The sequence below is a fragment of the Acomys russatus genome, chromosome X (assembly GCF_903995435.1).
Source record: "Acomys russatus chromosome X, mAcoRus1.1, whole genome shotgun sequence".
Lineage (NCBI taxonomy): Eukaryota > Metazoa > Chordata > Mammalia > Rodentia > Muridae > Acomys > Acomys russatus.
Genome location: NC_067169.1, coordinates 51,678,862 through 51,696,753, shown reverse-complemented (window position 1 = coordinate 51,696,753; position 17,892 = coordinate 51,678,862). Strand labels below are relative to the sequence as shown.

The 17,892-nt window shown below is 37.3% G+C and overlaps 1 protein-coding gene and 1 non-coding gene across 2 annotated transcripts in view; one reads left to right on the top strand and one right to left on the bottom strand.

The window, feature by feature from the left end:
* Positions 1 to 17,892, top strand: part of Tex11 (testis expressed 11) — a 223,002-nt gene that overhangs the window by 166,494 nt on the left and 38,616 nt on the right. Inside the window, exons 22-24 of the mRNA XM_051141799.1 lie at positions 1,522 to 1,592; positions 3,085 to 3,206; positions 12,973 to 13,040. Coding sequence (XP_050997756.1) covers positions 1,522 to 1,592; positions 3,085 to 3,206; positions 12,973 to 13,040 — 261 coding nt within the window. The remainder of the gene's footprint in view (positions 1 to 1,521; positions 1,593 to 3,084; positions 3,207 to 12,972; positions 13,041 to 17,892) is intronic.
* LOC127185964 (U6 spliceosomal RNA) lies at positions 8,244 to 8,350 on the bottom strand. Its single transcript, XR_007830230.1, has one exon. It is a non-coding gene; the product is annotated as a U6 spliceosomal RNA (small nuclear RNA).

The following is a 17,892-nucleotide window of genomic DNA, read 5'->3' as shown; positions in this document are numbered from 1 at the left end:
ATATTGATTTACGTTCAGAATTTTAGGTGTACTGAGATAGGAAAGATGTTTCTGCAAGGCTATCAAATACAAATAGCCAAAACACTAAGAATGTAATATTTATATAATTCCTGATTGTGTCATGGTTCTTCTTGCTGTAGGCAGTTTATTGTATATATATATGTAATAATATAAATGTATATGTAAAAATGTTATAAAAAGTTTTTATTAAAATAAAAATTAAGTGCCAAAAAAAAAAAGACCACAATGCGAAATTCAGTGTATATACAGACAGAGTAAAACGCACCAAACTGATTTAGTATTAGAAATCAAACTAGTGATCTATTTAAGAGGTAAGAAAGAAAACAGAGAGGGTAAATATGATCGCAATGCATTATATTCATGTATGGAGAAGTTGCTATGATTAAGCAAGTAAATAATATAAAAATAATTTTAATGAAAATAATCTGAAGGAAAGTTTAGGTAGTATTTACCATAAGGAGGGAGCCTGGCTGTGAAAGGATCTTGCAGTGTTCTGATAATGGCCAAAATATTTCTTGCTGTAGATATATGTTTATTTTGTTAGTCATGTCACTTTCTGGGATTTAATTAATAAAACGGTATTAAAATTATGGTGGTAGTTAAAAGCTATTATTAATACCATCACAGACTAGACTGATTCTACATGAATCTGTTCCTATTTTATGGAATTTCCTGAGGCTTTAATCTAGGCAAAGGGAATAAATAATGTGAGTTCTAAGATATTGGGAAGGTAAGCATTTTAAAATACAGAAAGATTTAATGACTCTGACCTTTGGAAGGTTTGAAAAGAGAGATATTTTTGTCACTCACATTGGTTTGCCTACTAAACTCTGGAAGATGGGAAATGTTCCAGAAATACTGTAACCATTGATTTTAGTATATTCTGATCCTTGGTAAATTTTGTCTTCCTTTTACTAGTTTCAGTTGACTGGTTGGTGACTTTCAGTTACCACTTGGTGACTCTTTTATTCTGTATTTATTTTTAATTAAAATGTATCATCTCCCCTCCCTTTCCTCCCCTAATCTATCCTATCCCTTGCCCCACAAACATCTTACTCCCCTTCAAATTCATGGCATCTTTCTTTAATTGTTACTATTACGGGTAGGTAGGTAGGTAGGTAGATAGAGAGATAGAGAGATAGACAGACAGATTGATATAGTACTGAGAATTCTTTTTGTATGTCTCAATCTTCTAATAAAAATTAAGCAGTGCCTCATGTGTTATTGACTTAGAATGGATGATTAGAAGTGATAGGAATCACTAAATTTCTCAGCAAAATGTTTCTCCACAAACATGAAGTCAGTTACCTTTTTAATAACAAAATAATTTGTTGACCTATTTAACTTCTTTTTAATTAAGTTTAAGTTTTAAGTTAAAAGATAATTAATCCCAAGAACACCCCAATCAGTATATAGCATTGGAAATGTTGACTGCAGATAATATAATGATACAGGGTAAACAGCTGATTTCTCACAAGTTTTTTTTACATTAACTTTCAGCTTGGAACTTAGCTCTGCAATCTCAGAAGGATCTAGAGACAATGAAAGACTTTTTCATGGTTTCTTATAAGGTAAATCTCATCACAGATGTTTATTATAGAGCCTACCATTACATGATAGAGCTGTACCATTACAGAACTATTCCTTTGCTTTTGAAGGGACCTGGAGTTCCAGAGTCCTATATTAAAACATAAGTACCTTTAAAATGGGCATGTTCCAATGTTACTAGCTACCAACACATTAGGAAAGGCCATGCAATAAGTGTGTAGACATGTAGTTTAAGTACCTGTAAACAGCAGAGATTGAAAAGGGATATAAGAAGTTTTTAGTCACCTTTCCTATTTTTCCTAGAGCAGGTTCTGTATGTTAGAATTTGTTTTTTGGGGGCGGGGAGTGTTTTGAGACAGGGTTTCTCTGTGTAACAGCCTTGGATGTCCTGGACTCACCTTGTAGACCAGGCTGGCCTGGAACTCACAAAGATCTGCCTGCCTCTGCCTCCCAAGTGCTGGGATTAAAGGTGTGCACCACCATGCCTAGCATGTCAGAATTTGTTATGATTCACTTTAAGCATTGGAAAGCAGTCATTTGGCTGGCTCCAAAGTAGACATTAAAAAGTTAGAAAGAAGTTCAAGTGCTGATGGAGGAATGGAAGCAGAGGGTTAGGGTTACAGAATAGACCCATCTGGATTTAGAAGTATCACAGTCTGACAAATTGAGACCAATTAAATGTTTAGAATTTTAGAGCTGGAGTGAACTGAAGAGCAGAGTTCCCTCACTTTGAGTAACCCAAGACCTAAAGCGACTGGACAACTTAAAATGATATTAATTCAGTGAAGGTCATGGTCGTTATCCCTAAATGTTTAGGGAGATTAAGAAAGTCTTTGGAGGACTGGGGAGGTAGCGCAGTGGTTGACTACCTGCCTAGCATGCACAAGGTCCTGGGCTAAATCACTAGTACTAGCAAGAAGAAAGCATTTGCAAGTTTATGTATAAGTGCAGTTTTAATTAGCTTTGACATTTGTGATAATGCTCGTATAAGACTGACATGTGGGAATCAAAGTGGCCTTGAGTTTTATTATTGTAAAAAGCTCTTAGTATTTCCTAAAACTAGAGGACAAGGTTTAATGATGAGGTTATACTTAATGCTTGTCAAAATTTGACATTGTCCCCTTCAAGCATAGCAATTTTAAGTACTGATGTGGGCTCTGCTCAGTACAAAGGAAAAACTACTTCCCAGGGGGGAAATCACCTATAAATGACAACATCACCCAAGAAGTAAATTGCTAGATAGGCATTCAGGGCCAAATGACAGTACTTGTCATTGAGAAAGACAACTGAAGAAGAGAAGCTTTTTTATCTCAAGGAAAGGGGCTAAAAACAACGAAAAGGACCATAATATTAAAACTGTAAATCAGTATGATAGTCTATATCATTTTTATGGCAACATGTGGTTTTCCAGCAGAATTTTTTTCATTCAGACAAGATGTTGCTGATTTTCATTCTGATTGTATTCACCTGACAGAATTCTCGCTATTCATTGATGTTCTGGTTATTTCTTATCAGCTGTCCCTGTTTTGTCCTTCTGATCAAGGACTACTGATTGCACAGAAAACATGTTTACTTGTAGCAGCTGCAGTTGATCTAGAGCAAGGAAGAAAAGCTACAACAATTTCCGAACAGGTAATGTGCAATCTTCAAAGAACAAATGAGCGTTAAGTGTGCTGTTTAGGATATTTCTTTTCCCTGACGCATTTATTTTTATTCCCCTTAGAGGATCTTTTCCTCCATTTTGATAGCATCTTGACTTCAAGGTTTACACTTGTTAATGCCTTCCTAAGCAAAGGTTACATTTGGCTTTGCCTCTTTTTAGATGCCCCCTACCATGGAATTATTAATGTTTATCTTCATTGTCTCTCTGTGGCTATATATGATCCATTAAAATGTTTCCTCCACTTCCAGATCCTTTTACACATTTGCTATGGAAGACCTCATCTGTTTCTAAGGCTTTGATAGCCAAGTGAAGTGATTTACTTTTTCTTTACTCAGTTACATTTGCTTAAGCATGTCATTGTTATCTCATGTCTAACAAGAACAAAATCTCTTACCTTTGCCTGAAATTCCACTCTCAATTCCTTTCTTAATGGCTTTTTTGAGACAAGGTTTCAAATTGTAAACCATACTGGCCTCAAACTCATGGTAGTTCTTCTGCCTCAGCCTTTCTGAGATTATAGATGTTAGCCATCACACTTGCCTCCCCTCTTACTTTCTTAAACCTACCTCTTTAGGAGCTACCAGCATTATCTCCTCCCATACACCTTCAACTCTGCTTGATTTTAAAGAATTAATGCAGCCTTTCCAACCATGATCTATTTGGGGTGTGACCAACCGAAGGTCCAAGAACCCAGTAGTCCTTTTTAAAATTCAAGTTGTTTCTTCTATCATTGAAGGCATTTGCAATGTTCTGGAGAGGACTTAGTTGTAGTAGGGTTGAGGAGTCATCTTTCTCTGTGAGATTAGGCTATCCATAGCCCTTTCCTAAGATTCAGCTGATGTCCACAATAACATTCTATTCAGGGGCCAACACACTGAGTTAGAAAACACTGGCCCCAATTTTACCTTAGTTGAGTATCATAGACTGGGCCCTGTAGCTACTTGCTCAGGTAGGGGAGATAGCTGGTAGGCTCAGTGGGTCAAATTAAGCCTGTGTGTACTTTGTGTTGATAAAGAGCTGTGTTGTACTTCCTTATAGGCTGAACATTTCCAAGTATGTACTCTACCCCATGGACTGGTGCTCTGCACATAATTGTTCACTTTAACTCATTGCCAGCTCATTCACCACCTCTTCCACCATGTAGAGTGGTTCCCTACACCTGGGTGCTTACCTTAGGATACTGCTGGCTCATTCCTCATCTTTTGAGAACTCTCAATTCATTAACCAATTTTTGGTTGAGTTACTAGTTTTCTTAATGGTTAGTTTTAAAAGTTCTTTGTGTATTCCAGATATTAATCCTCTGATATATGTATCGATGGCAAAGATTTTCTTCCATTGTCAGTCACTTGTTTACTATACTGAAGCTTTGTAATTCTATGAGGTCTCGTTTGTCAGTTGTTGGCCTTATTTCCTTATTCAGTGTCTTGAAGCGTTTTTTCTACTTTTTCCTCCAATAGTTTCAGAATTTCAGGTATCATGTTAAGATCTTTGATTCGCTTGGACTTGATGTTTATGCAGAGTGGGAAATAAAGATCTAATTTTATTCTTTATGTGGTTATCCATTTTCTTCAGCACCATTTGTTAAATAGACTGTTTTTTTTTTTTTTTTGTCCAATATGTATTTTCACATTTTTGACAAAAATCAGATGACTGTAGCTGCATGGGTTTATCTTTTGGTCCTCTATTCTGTCCCATGATGTACATGTCTGGTTTTGTGCCAGGAGTGTAATGATTTTTATTTTGGCTCTGTAGTATAACTTGAAATGAGGTGACACCTCTAACTATATTTTATTTGCTCAGGATTGTGTAGCTATCCATGGTCTCTATGCTGTGAGATGAATTGAAGTTTTTTCTATTTCTTGGAAGAGGAATCGGAATATTATTGTTTGATATTGCAATGAATCTATAGACTTCTTTTGTTAAGAGAGTTTCACATATTACTTCTTCCAATCCATGGGTATGGGAGGTCTTTCCACCTTCTTGGGATTGTTTCAGTTTCTTTTATCCATGTCTTAAGGTTTTCATTGTAGAGTTCTTTCACTTTTTTATTAAATTTAGTTTAAGCTATCTTTTGAACAAATTATAAATTAGATCATTTCTTCTATTTCCTCTTCAGCATGTTTATTAATACTATATAGGAAAACTACTGACTAAAAAGACTAAAAACCAAAACTAGTCACAAGAGACATAGAAGATATTATGACTCTAAACATATAAACACTGAGCACAGCTGTACTCAACTTCATAAAACAAATGCTAATAGATGTGGTTACAGATTAACCCCAGAACAATGTTAAATGACTTCAGTGTCCCATTCTCTCCAGTTAATAGGTCATTTTGGCAACAAGTAAGCAGAGAAACTTCTGAAGTAAATGACATCACAGATAAAATGGACAACATAGACATATACAGCACATTTCTTTTTTTATTAATTAATGTAGTCTGGGTCAGTGGTGGAAATGAAAAACAAAGGTTTTCCAGTGACGCAAGGTGTCTTGTCCCATACCAGGGGGTACCTGCTTTTGAGTAAGGAGCATTCTTGTTATATAAATCAAGAAGAACTAAAGACAGGAAGCACAGTTCTGTTTTGAGATGCATTGTGGATGCCAATCTGAATGTTCTCAACTTGTTTTTCAAAAAATAAAAGGAGAGAAGACTATTCCTGGACTAGTAGGTACTCCTGTGCCTCAGCAGTTCGGGCCTAAAAGAGCTAGCAGAATCTGAAAGTTTTTCCGTCTCTAAAAACAATGGTGTCTTCCAATGCATTGTCAGGAAGCCTTAAACAAAAAATGTAAGAAGCCTAGGACCAACACACTGAAGACAGTGTCTTATACTCCATGTGTCCTGCCGCCAAGCTTTATCCCCATCCTAAACCATCCATTTAAATTCACATCTTAACATTTTTAGCATATTTTGAGATATAGAACTATCAACACAATCTAATTTTAGAATCTTTTTATCATTCTAAGAAGACACTTTTTACCCATTAGTAGTTACTCTAAGCAACCAGTAATCTGTTTTCTGCCTAAATAGTTTGCCTATTGTGAGCTTTTTGTGTAAATCTAATAATATGATTTATACTCTTTTCTGATTGGCTCCGTTTATAAAAAATTTTCAGATTCTGTTTTTTAGTAAGTATCAGTACTTCATACATCCTTCCTTGTAGCTGAGTAACGGTACATTGTCTGGATATATCACATTTTCATTACCACTCATTCATTGATAAATATTTGGGTTCTTTCCAATTTTTAAATATTATTAATAATGCCTCAGGTCAAGAGAAATGGCTTATTAGTTAAAAGCACTTGCTGTTCTATTTAGTTCCCAGCACCCACATGATGCCTCACAACTGTCTGTAACTCCAGTTCTAGGGAATCTGACACCCTCATCTGGACTGTATAGATGTCAAGGATCTAAGCATGCATATACATATATGCAGGCAAAAGTTCCTATACATAAAATAAAAACATTTTTAAATATTATGAATAATCTCTTAATAAATTCATATACAAATATTTATATGAAATTTTCATTTTGAGCATATACATTGGTGTTGGATTGATGGTATGTTTGATATATGCTTGTTAGTTATAGACGTATGGTTTTAAATTCTCTATATCTTTGATGATGTTCTTCCTAGTTGTTTATTATTTATAGAGGTGTTGAAATATCTAACTCATAGCCTTTTTTCATCCTTTTATTTTCAACCTGTGTTTTTAGATATAGTGCTTATCTCTTGCAGACAGAATATAAACTACCTGTCCTTTAGTACATAGTTTTAATAAATTGATAATTGCTATTATTTTATAGTTCAACTGCTATTTTATTTTTTGTCTTTTATAGATCTAACTTATCTTTTCCTTCATATGTGTGTGTGTGCATGCGCGTGAGTGCACTTGTTTGTCTGTATATGCACTATGTGTGTGAAAGTGTCCACCAAGGACAGAAGGTGGAATCATACCTTCTGAATCTTTAGTAACAGATGGTAGTGTGCTACTTGATATGCATGCTGGAAACCAAACCTGGGTCCTCTGCAAGAACACCAAGCACTCTTCACCACTGGGTCATAACTCCCGTTCAGACATCTAATGTGTCTTTTATTCCTCATTGCTTACTTTCTCTTGAAATAAACACATGGGGTTTTTTAATGTTGAGAGTGGTTGCTCTAGGAGTGAAAAATATAGGTTTGAATTTATCTGACTCTTGTGTGTGTGTGTGTGTGTGTGTGTGTGTGTGTGTACATTATATGTATTATACAACTGCTTTGTTTGCTAGTTTTGTTACTGGGGACCGAACCTTGTGCATGTTGGGCACACAGTCTACCTCTAAGGTATGCTCAATAATCACCTTTTAAAATATTTATTTACTGATTGCTGCTTCTGTCAATTCACACTGAATGTTGCTTTTCTCACACATTTCAATTTCAATTTCAATTCTAGAATTCCCATTTGATTACTTTTATAATGTGTATAGCTTTATTGGAATACATTTGGTGAGCATTCCTATTTTTAATTTTTTATTTAATTGATTTATTCAGATTATATCTCAGTTGTTATCCCCTCACTTGTATCCTCCAGTTCCTCCCTCCCTCCTTCACCCTATTCCCCTCCCCTAGGCCTGTGACAGAAGGGGACCGCCTCCCCCCATTATGTGATCATAGGCTATCAAGTCTCATCTTGGTAGCCTGCTTATCCTTTCTCTGAGTGCCACCAGGCCTCTCCATCCAGGGGAAGTGGTCAAATATGGGGCACCGGAGTTCATGTCAGAGTCAGTCCCCCCTCTCCACACAACTGTGGAGAACGTCCTGTCCATTGGCTAGATCTGGGTAGGGGTTCAATGCTTACTGCATATATTGTCCTTGGTTGGTGCAGTAGTTTGAGCAGACCCCCTGGGCCCAGATCCACCTGTCATGATGTTCTTCTTATAGGTTTCTAGGACCCTCTGGATTCTTCTATTTCCCCATTTTTCCATACCTCTCTCACCTAGAGTCCCAAGAGGGAGTCCCCACATCAAAAGTATGGAACGCTTCACAAATTTTGGTTTCGTCCTTACACAGGGGCCATGCTAATCTTCTCTGTATCATTCCAATTTTAGTATATGTGCTGCCGAAGTGAGCACTAGGTGAACATTCTTATATGTTTGTTCTTTAAATATGGCTTCCTTTAGTTATTTAATTATACTTAAAATTGGTGATTTGAAATGTGTGTTTGCTAAGTTTAACATTTGAACCTTTACAAAGTCATTTCTTTTTTTTTTTTCTTTTTTTTTGCATATGTTTGCCGGCATGTACACAACATACTTGTCTGGTGCTCTTGGAAGCCAGAAACGAGAATTGGAATTAAAGATAGTAATAAGCAGCTCTGTGAGTGCTGTGAATCAAACCTAGGTCCTCTGCAAGAATAGTAAATGTTCTTAACTACTGTTCTCTCTTGTTAGTTCACTTTTTGTCACTGTTTAGTGAACTGACTGAACTAGCTCATTGAGCTCTACTTTCCCCACAGTGTAATGGCTCAGTTTTTGCTCTACAGAAGGCAATCTGTCCTGACCCCTCCTCCTAAAATGAGATACTGGTGGTTTTAGTAGAGTGCTTTAATATTATACCTTTTTCCTAATCACCCTTATTTATTTTTAAATTTTAGTTTTGTATAGTTACTTTTCTGACAAAAGCAACTTAAGGGAGAATGGGTTTATTTTGGCTTACAGTTCCAGAGCAGTATGGTCCATCCTGGCAAAGAAGACATGGTAGCAGGCAGGAAAGGTATATTGGCAGCATGAGAAGGCTTGCTGGTCACATTACACCTATATTTAGGTAGCAGAGAGTGAACAGAAAATTGGGACTTGCTATAAGGCCTACTCCCAGTGACTCACTTCCTCCAGGAAGTCTCTATCTGCTAAAAATTCCACATCTTTCCCAAACAGCAGTACTAGAGTCTAGTGCTACTAGTGCTAGAGTCTAAAGCATTCAAACTTGTGAGCCTATGGGAAACATTTAACATTCAAACCACAATATTTTGTCTCTAGTCTCTATAGGCTCATGCCCATATTTTGAAGCAAAAAGGAAGTCCAACTTCAGACGTTCCTATAATCTTACCAATCCCATCACTGTTCAAAAGTCCAAAATCTAAAGTATTTTCTGAGAATGGAGGCAGTATCTTAGCTATGACCTTTTGTAAAATAGAAAGACATTGTGTAATTCCAACATATAATGAGACATGACTATGCATTTCAATTCCAAAACAGAGTAATGAGGTATAGTAAGGAAAGATTGTACCAAAGCAAGAGCAAAAGCCAGTAAAGCAACATCAAATCCTGCAGCCCAGTCTGGCATCTGGAAGTCATAATGGACTCATCCCAGTTCCAATGGGTCTGTTTAGCCCTGACCCTCCAGCTCTGCTGCCTTTCTCTTGGTTCAGTCTGTGGACGTTCCTGGTTCTGGATTCTCCAGTAGCCTTGAGTCTCTACTGCAATTTACTCTTTATCTTCTCATCTTTATGCAGTGGCCTTTCAGGACACATTTGCAGGGACTCTGACCCTGCAATATGTTGCTTGTCCTTAGCAGCTCTCTGGAACTGTGCTACAAGACTTCATGACCCCCTCAGTTTTACACCTTTGTGCCTGCAAAACCACTACCTCATGAATGACAGTGCCGGGTTCTACTTTGACCTTAGGATGAAACTTGGTTCCTTTGAACTACAATCATATCAGCTTTTGTGCACTAACCCTGGAGAAACACTTCTTTGGACAGTTGCTATCAGGAACAGGAAGCTCCTTTGGCATTGTGAGTTTATACTTTGCCCTTTCGAATGAATTTGCATTTTCACAAGCTAGAGAGAATCTTGCCCTTCAGGCATCTCCATTATAGTCTCTGTCCAGAACAGGAGGTCTCTTGCTAATGGAAGTAGCCTCTTTAACAATTACAGATGCTTTATTATCTATATTTTCTTTGTTCACAACTTTAAGCTTTTTTATATACTTTTCCTCACCAAACTTCACATTTAAAAACATGGACTCTGTTGCGTGCTTTTGATCACTTCCCCCTGGCGGGGCTGCCTCTCCCAGCCTCAGTGGATGAGGAGGGGCTCAGTCCTGATGCAACTTGATGAGCTCAGGTGGGCTGGTGGAGGGGGCCCCACTTTTTCTAGGAGTAGGGGAGGGGGCGTGGAGAAGAGGGAAGGATGGGATGGTTGGACGAGAAAAGGGGGCTGTTACAATCAGGATGTAAAATAAAGAAATACATTTTCTTTTGTTCCACTTTATCTCTCCTAATATAGATACAAATGAGAGCAGTGACCAATAACTGGCATATCTTTGTCGTTGTCCTGTCTTTAAATTCCTCTACCAAATAAATAAGGCTGAAACTTGAATTCACCTTCACTCAAGTTCTTGGGACAATAGCAGAATGCAGCCAGATTATTTGCCTGAATATACACTAAATGGCCTTTAGCCCAGTTCTCAAAAGACACCCTACCACCCTCTAAAGCCTCATAAGCTGGTCTTCCATAGTCTACACTTTTTTTCTGTTTTCTGGCCTCCCAAACTTTTAAGCTCTGCATTCAAGTCCGGCTTTGTTTTTGTCTTTTGATTTTTTTAATTTTTTTTTTTTTTTTTTTTTGAGACAGGGTCTCTCTATATAGCCCTGGCTGTTCTGGACTCACTTTGTAGACCAGGCTGGCCTCAAACTCACAGCAATCTGCCTGCCTCTGCCTCTGCCTCTGCCTCCCAGAGTGCTAGGATTACAGGTGTGCACCACCACCTGGCTCAAGGGCTTTTCTATCCCAAGGTTCCAAAGTCTTTTACATTTCTACTGCAAAACAGTCTCCCAAGTCCCACTTCTCTGAACCAGTTTTTTCTCTTACTTTTCTTTTGCTGTGATAAAATATCCTGACAAGAACAACTTAAAGGACAGGGCTTTATTTGGGATTATAGTTCCAGAGAGACCGAGTCCACCATGGCAAGGAAGATGTGGCAGCAGGCAGGAAAGGCAAAGTGACAGGAACAGGAGAATAAGCTTGTCACATTACATCCACATCCAGGAAGCAGTCAGTAAACAGGAAGTGGGGCTGAGCTGTAAAGCTTTAAGACCTTTTGCCAGGCATCCACTTACTGCAGTGAGACTCCTCCTGATGAAGATTCTACGACCTTCCCAAATAGTATCACCAACTGGGGACCAAGTGTTCAGACAAATGAAGCTGTGGCGATCATTTCACATTCAAACTACAGTTTTAGTTTTTATAATTTTATGCATGCATACAATATATTGTGATCGTATTCACCAACCCCCTCCCCTCACTTTTCTTTCCCTTCCAACTCCTAATGATCCCCTTCTCCTTCCCAACTTGTCTCCTTTCTACATTCATGTCACTTTTTAAAATACAGGTTGATCTCCCTTTTAAGCTCCAAAATGGACTTCTATTGGTGTCACCCCTAACCCTTAGTCTTCACTACTTACTAGGTGATTTTGATCTCACTCTCTAGTACTCTTGGACATGAGTTTCTCTACAGTATGATTCAATTAAATTAGTGCCCTTCCACAAGTCTGTCACATCACACACTTGGGATCAAAACAAAAATATGTCTACATCCACTCCAATGCCCCTTTGAATGGATAAGGATATTTGTAATTTCCCCTTTACCCAATTTTTCTGTAACTTCAAATTGGTCTGTTATGTGTTAAGCTACTAGTCTTGTTCACCAACAAAAGGTCCAGGGTTTTCCCCAGTGATCTGGACTTGAATATCTCTAGGCTCTGTGCTTGTTAAAGACATTCTCCCTAGGGAAAACTTCAAAGCTCATAACATGTCTTCTACTAAGATGAAACAAAACCACTGTTTTAGATTTGGGGGCAAAGATAGAAGTGGTTTGATTTTTATCAGATATTCAACTCTGAGTAGAAACTTGTGGTCTTTAGTTATTTTACCTTTTGTCTCTCAGCATGGAAACTATACTGTAAGCTGACATGACAACAATTAAGACCAAGTATTTTGAACTTGCCTTGTTTTTGTCCAATAAATATGGACTCAAACTTGTGCTTGTTTCGAATAGAGCATTTATAATACAGACCCAGTGGAGAAGAGAGAAGTCTATTGGTCTTGGACCTCCTAAGAATCCTAGCCTAGAAACTTGGCCACATCTGACTAAAGCAGTGCTTACATCACACTGACATGAGGGTTAATTTAAACATGTCATGGCCCATATGTATGGGCTCTCACTGCTCTGACTGATGCTTAGTAGGTCTCTGGGAGCAAATAAATACATACTCTCTGGGCAATTTTCTATGACTTTATGTGATTGCATTTTGTTTATTTTTATTGGGAGGAGATAGAAGAACCAGTGCTAAGCTTAGCTCACATGCTAAGCAAGCTCTTAGCATATATTACTTACTATGCCTCCAGCGCCACATGATGTAGCTTGTAATTTTTATCAGGTATTTCTGTTTTGTTTGGAATAGTCTATAGAATTCTTCATACTCCTATCCAGGAGAAATATTATTATTATATTCTATACTATTAAATAAATTGGTAATGCTCACGGTTTTCTAATCTTCACTTTCTTGATATAATAAAGAAAAACATTTCCATATAGAAGCTAGTATTTCTATACTAATTGAAAAATCTTTGGCTAAACAATTATTTTTATTATTTTACTATTAACTTTCATTGAATGCAGTTTGAAATTATTTTAATTTGCTTAAAATTCTTTGAATTTGATTAATTATATGTTATATTTTTTATATAGAAAAGGTTACTGAGAATGGCACTTGAGCAGATCCAGAGATGCAAATATGTTTGGAAACTCCTGAAACAAACAGGTACAATGGGAAGTGGGTTTAGTAACACATTTACAAAGTGAGTTAATGCTAAAGATGTAGTTCAGTAGTACAGTGCTTGCCTAGTACTACAAGCAGAAGAGAGTTTATGAACTGAGCAAAAAGTCACCAGAAACTTTGGCTACCAGAAATTTGCACTATTCTTCATAACCAGTAAAATAATTCTTTTGGAATTTTTCTATACTGTATGTTAGAATTTTTACTTCATGGCACAGTGCTTGTAGTGAGAATAATACTTTCTGAGAAAGTATAATATTGTCTAACATGGTGTTATTGCTCCTACATAATTAGACTGGACTTTAATCAAATTTACCAGTACATTTCAAATACTGCTAAATATTTTTATAAACAAAATTGTTGTAAGCCTTTGGAAGTTATAGAAAAGCTTCTTACTGTTTCCTTAGTACATATCAGCTTTTAGATTTCTAAAGTATGTTCATCTGTTCATAATTTACAATTGCTTTGAGTCAGTGGCTATCAAGTCAGTTTATATGCTTTCTCCAACTCTAAGGAGATAATCATGTTCCTTTTTTAAACTATGAGTATACTGAATTATAATAATAGATTTCCTAGAATTAAATAATAATTGCTTTTCTAGAATAAAATCTATTCGGTCATGATATGTTGTTGTTTTAATATGTGGATGAATCATGTTTCGTGGGATTTAGAAACTACTCTCCTATTGTTTTCTTTTTGTGTATATATGATATCTTTGACAGATTTTAATAATTAGAGGTGAACATAAACATCTAAGATATCTCTATCTATGGCAGCCATTTAAGTAAATAAAACAGCAAAAGTCAAGATCAAAAAGACCTAAGTAACATACCTACTGTTGTTAGGTTTTATACCTGAAATTATGTGTTACATCATAAGAACAGAAAGCATATCTTCTTTTATGTATGTTTCTTTCATTATCTAACAACGTAGCAGTTAAAAATAGATTGAGTATACAATGGTCCTCATAAGATTACATTGCCTAGTGACATCGTAACTCTTGTCTAAGTATAATCCTATGATGATTACATAATGGTGCATTCCTACCCATCATTAAGTGATCTGTGGCATTTTGGTATATGTGTATGTATTTGTATGTGTGTGCATGCTTAGGTATACAGTCATTAGGGAACTTCAAATGAATACCATACTGAGATACCACTAGACACATATTTATTTGTTTTAAATTTGGTGTTTTGAGACAGAGTTTCTTTATTGTAGCCCTGGCTGTCCCAGACTTGCTTTGTAGACCAGGCTGTCCTCAAACTTACAGAGATCTGCCTGCCTCTGCCTCCCTGAGTGTTGAGATTATAGGCATTTGCCACCGCACCCAGCTTAGACATATATTTAAATTACCAAATCCAAAACACTGGCAACAACAAATCCCAGTGACTATACAAAGCAAGAGAACTCTCATATATTACAGATGGGGATGCAGCATAGTCACTTTGGAAATTTGGAGCTCCTCTAAAAACTAAACATAATCTTACCAATATGACTCAGCAATCGTGCTACTTTTGTATTTACCCAAAGGAGGTAAAAGTGTATAGCCACACAAGAACTTGCACATGCATGTTTATAGAAGCTTTATTCAAATTATCCAAACTTAAAAGCACCTATTAGATGTCTCTCAATATAGGGGAACTGATCAATAAAACATGGTGTATTTCATACACAGAACATGATTCAGCACTAAAGAGATGTTAGATATCAAGCCAGAAAATGGCATGGAGAAATCTTAATGCATTTTACTAAGTGAAGTCAGTCTGAAAAACTACAAATTATGTTATTCTGACTGTATGGCATTCTTAAAAAGGCAAAATTGTGGAGAGAGAGAAAAAAAATCAGATTGTCCATGTCCAGGATAAATATGTGGGTAATAACAGTTTCCCTGGAAAGAAAACTATTCTATGTGACTGTGGCAATTGTGGATACATGTCATCATACATTTACCAGAGCCCATAGATAATACAACTCAGCAGGAACTCTCAAGCAAAACATGGAATTTGGTTGAAAATTATGTGTCAGTGCTGGTTCTTCATTTGTAACTAATGCACAAACAGATGGACATCCAGTGGGGAGGGCTTGAAGGAACCCTCTGTATTTTGCTTTCCATTGTGCTGTGAACCTAAAGATGCTTTAAAAATAAAAGCTATTCATTCAGAGCCAGTGAGATAGCTCAGCCAGTAAAGGTACCAGCTGCCAGGCCTGAAAAGCTGAGTTTAATCCCTGGAATCCTATATATGGTGGAAGGAGAGCACTGACTCCTATAAGTCATTCTCTGACCTCCACATGTGCACAGATGCAATAAATTTCAAATGAATAAATAAATATTCACTGAAAAATTAGAAACAGAACAAACTGCTAGGAATGGATTACTATGCAGTAGTCCATTCTGGGCCATTTTTTAAAAATGAAATCCTTTCACTGTGTAAATTTTTTTTTTTTTTTTTTTTTTTTTTTTTTTTAATTTTTTTTTTATTAATTTATTCTTGTTACATCTCAATGTTTATCCCATCCCTTGTATCCTCCCATTCCTCCCCCCCCCCCACATTTTCCCATTATTCCCCTCCCCTATGACTGTTCCTGAGGGGGATTACGTCCCCCTATATATTCTCATAGGGTATCAAGTCTCTTCTTGGCTACTTGCTGTCCTTCCTCTGAGTGCCACCAGGTCTCCCCCTCCAGGGGACATGGTCAAATGTGAGGCACCAGAGTATGTGAGAAGTCGTATCACACTCTCCACTCAACTGTGGAGAATATTCTGACCATTGGCTAGATCTGGGAAGGGGTTTAAGTTTACCTCCTGTATTGTCCTTGGCTGGTGCCTTAGTTTGAGCGGGACCCCTGGGCCCAAATCTGCCTATCATATTGTTCTACTTGTAGATTTCTAGGACCCTCTGGATCCTTTTATTTTGCTGTTCTCCCATGCGTCTCTCATTTAGAGTCCCAATAGGATGCCTTCCCCTCTGTCCCAGTTTCCTGGTAAGTGAAGGCTTTCGTGGGACATGCCCCTTGGGCTAGTATGCAGATATAAGTGAGTATATACCATTTGATTCTTTCTGCTTCTGGGTTAACTCACTCATTATGATCATTTCTAGCTCAATCCATTTATCCACCAAATTTCGGGAATTCCTTGTTTTTAATAGCTGAGTAGTATTCCATAGTGTATATGTACCACAGTTTCTTTATCCACTCTTCTACTGAGGGACACTTAGGCTGTTTCCATGTTCTGGCTATTATGAATAAGGCTGCTATGAACATGGTTGAGCAAATTTTCTTGTTGTGTGCTGGAGCATCTTCTGGGTATATTCCAAGGAGTGGAATAGCTGGGTCTTGAGGAAGCCCTATTCCCATTTTTCTGAGATAGCACCAGATAGATTTCCAAAGTGGCTGTACTAGTTTGCATTCCCACCAGCAATGAAGGAGTGTTCCTCTCTCCCCACATCCTCGCCAGCATGTGGTGTCGCTTGAATTTTTGATCTTAGCCATTCTGATGGGTGTAAGATGGAATCTCAGAGTTGTTTTGATTTGCATTTCCCTGATGACTAAGGAGGTTGAGCATTTCTTTAAGTGTTTCTCAGCCATTTGATACTCCTCTGTTGAGAATTCTCTGTTTAGTTCCAAGCCCCATTTCTCAATTGGGTTATTCGGTTTGGTGGTGTTTAATTTCTTGAGTTCTTTATATATTTTGGATATTAGACCTTTGTCAGATGTAGGGTTGGTGAAGATTTTTTCCCAGTCTGTAGGCTGTCGCTTTGTTCTCTTGACAGTGTCTCCTGCCTTACAGAAGCTTCTCAGCCTCATGAGGTCCCATTATTAATGGTTGACATTAAGGCCTGGGCCGTTGGTGTTCTGTTCAGGAAGTTGTCTCCTGTGCCAATATGTTCCAGGCTCTTTCCCACTTTTTCTTCTAAGTGAGTTAGTGTCTCTGGTTTTATGTTGAGGTCTTTAATCCACTTGGATTTGAGTTTTGTGCAAGGTGACAAATATGGGTCCAGTTTCATTTTTTTACACATAGACCTCCAGTTAGACCAGCACCATTTGTTGAAGATGCTATCCTTTTTCCATTGAATGGATTTGGCTCCTTTGTCAAAAATCAAGTGACCATATGTGTGTGGATTCATATCTGGGTCTTCGATTCGATTCCACTGATCAACCAGCCTGTTGCTGTGCCAGTACCATGCTGTTTTAAGTACTATTGCTTTATAGTACAGTTTGAGATCAGGTATGGAGATTCCTCCGGAGCATCTTTTATTGTACAAGATTGTTTTAGCTATTCTGGGTTTTTTGTTTTTCCATATGAAGTTCAGAATTGAACTTTCAATGTCTTTAAAAAATTGTGTAGTTATTTTGATAGGGATTGCATTGAATCTGTAGATTGCTTTTGGTAGGATGGCCATTTTTACTATGTTAATTCTCCCGATCCATGAGCAAGGAAGATCACGCCATCTTCTCAGGTCATCTTCAATCTCTTTCTTCAGAGTTTTGAAATTTTTTTCATACAAATCCTTCACTTGCTTAGTTAGGGTAACTCCTAGATATTTTATATTGCTTGTGGCTAATGTGAAGGGTGTGGTTTTCCTAATTTCTTCCTCTGTAAGCTTGTCATTTGTGTATAGGAAGGCTACAGACTTTTTTGAGTTAATTTTGTATCCAGCCAATTTGCTGAAGGTGTTTATCAGCTTTAGGAGTTCTCTGGTGGAGTTTTGAGGGTCACTTATGTACACTATCATATCATCTGCAAAGAGGGATAATTTGACTTCCTCCTTTCCCATTTGGATACCCTTGATCTCCTTTTGTTGTCTTATTGCTCTGGCTAGAACTTCGAGTACTA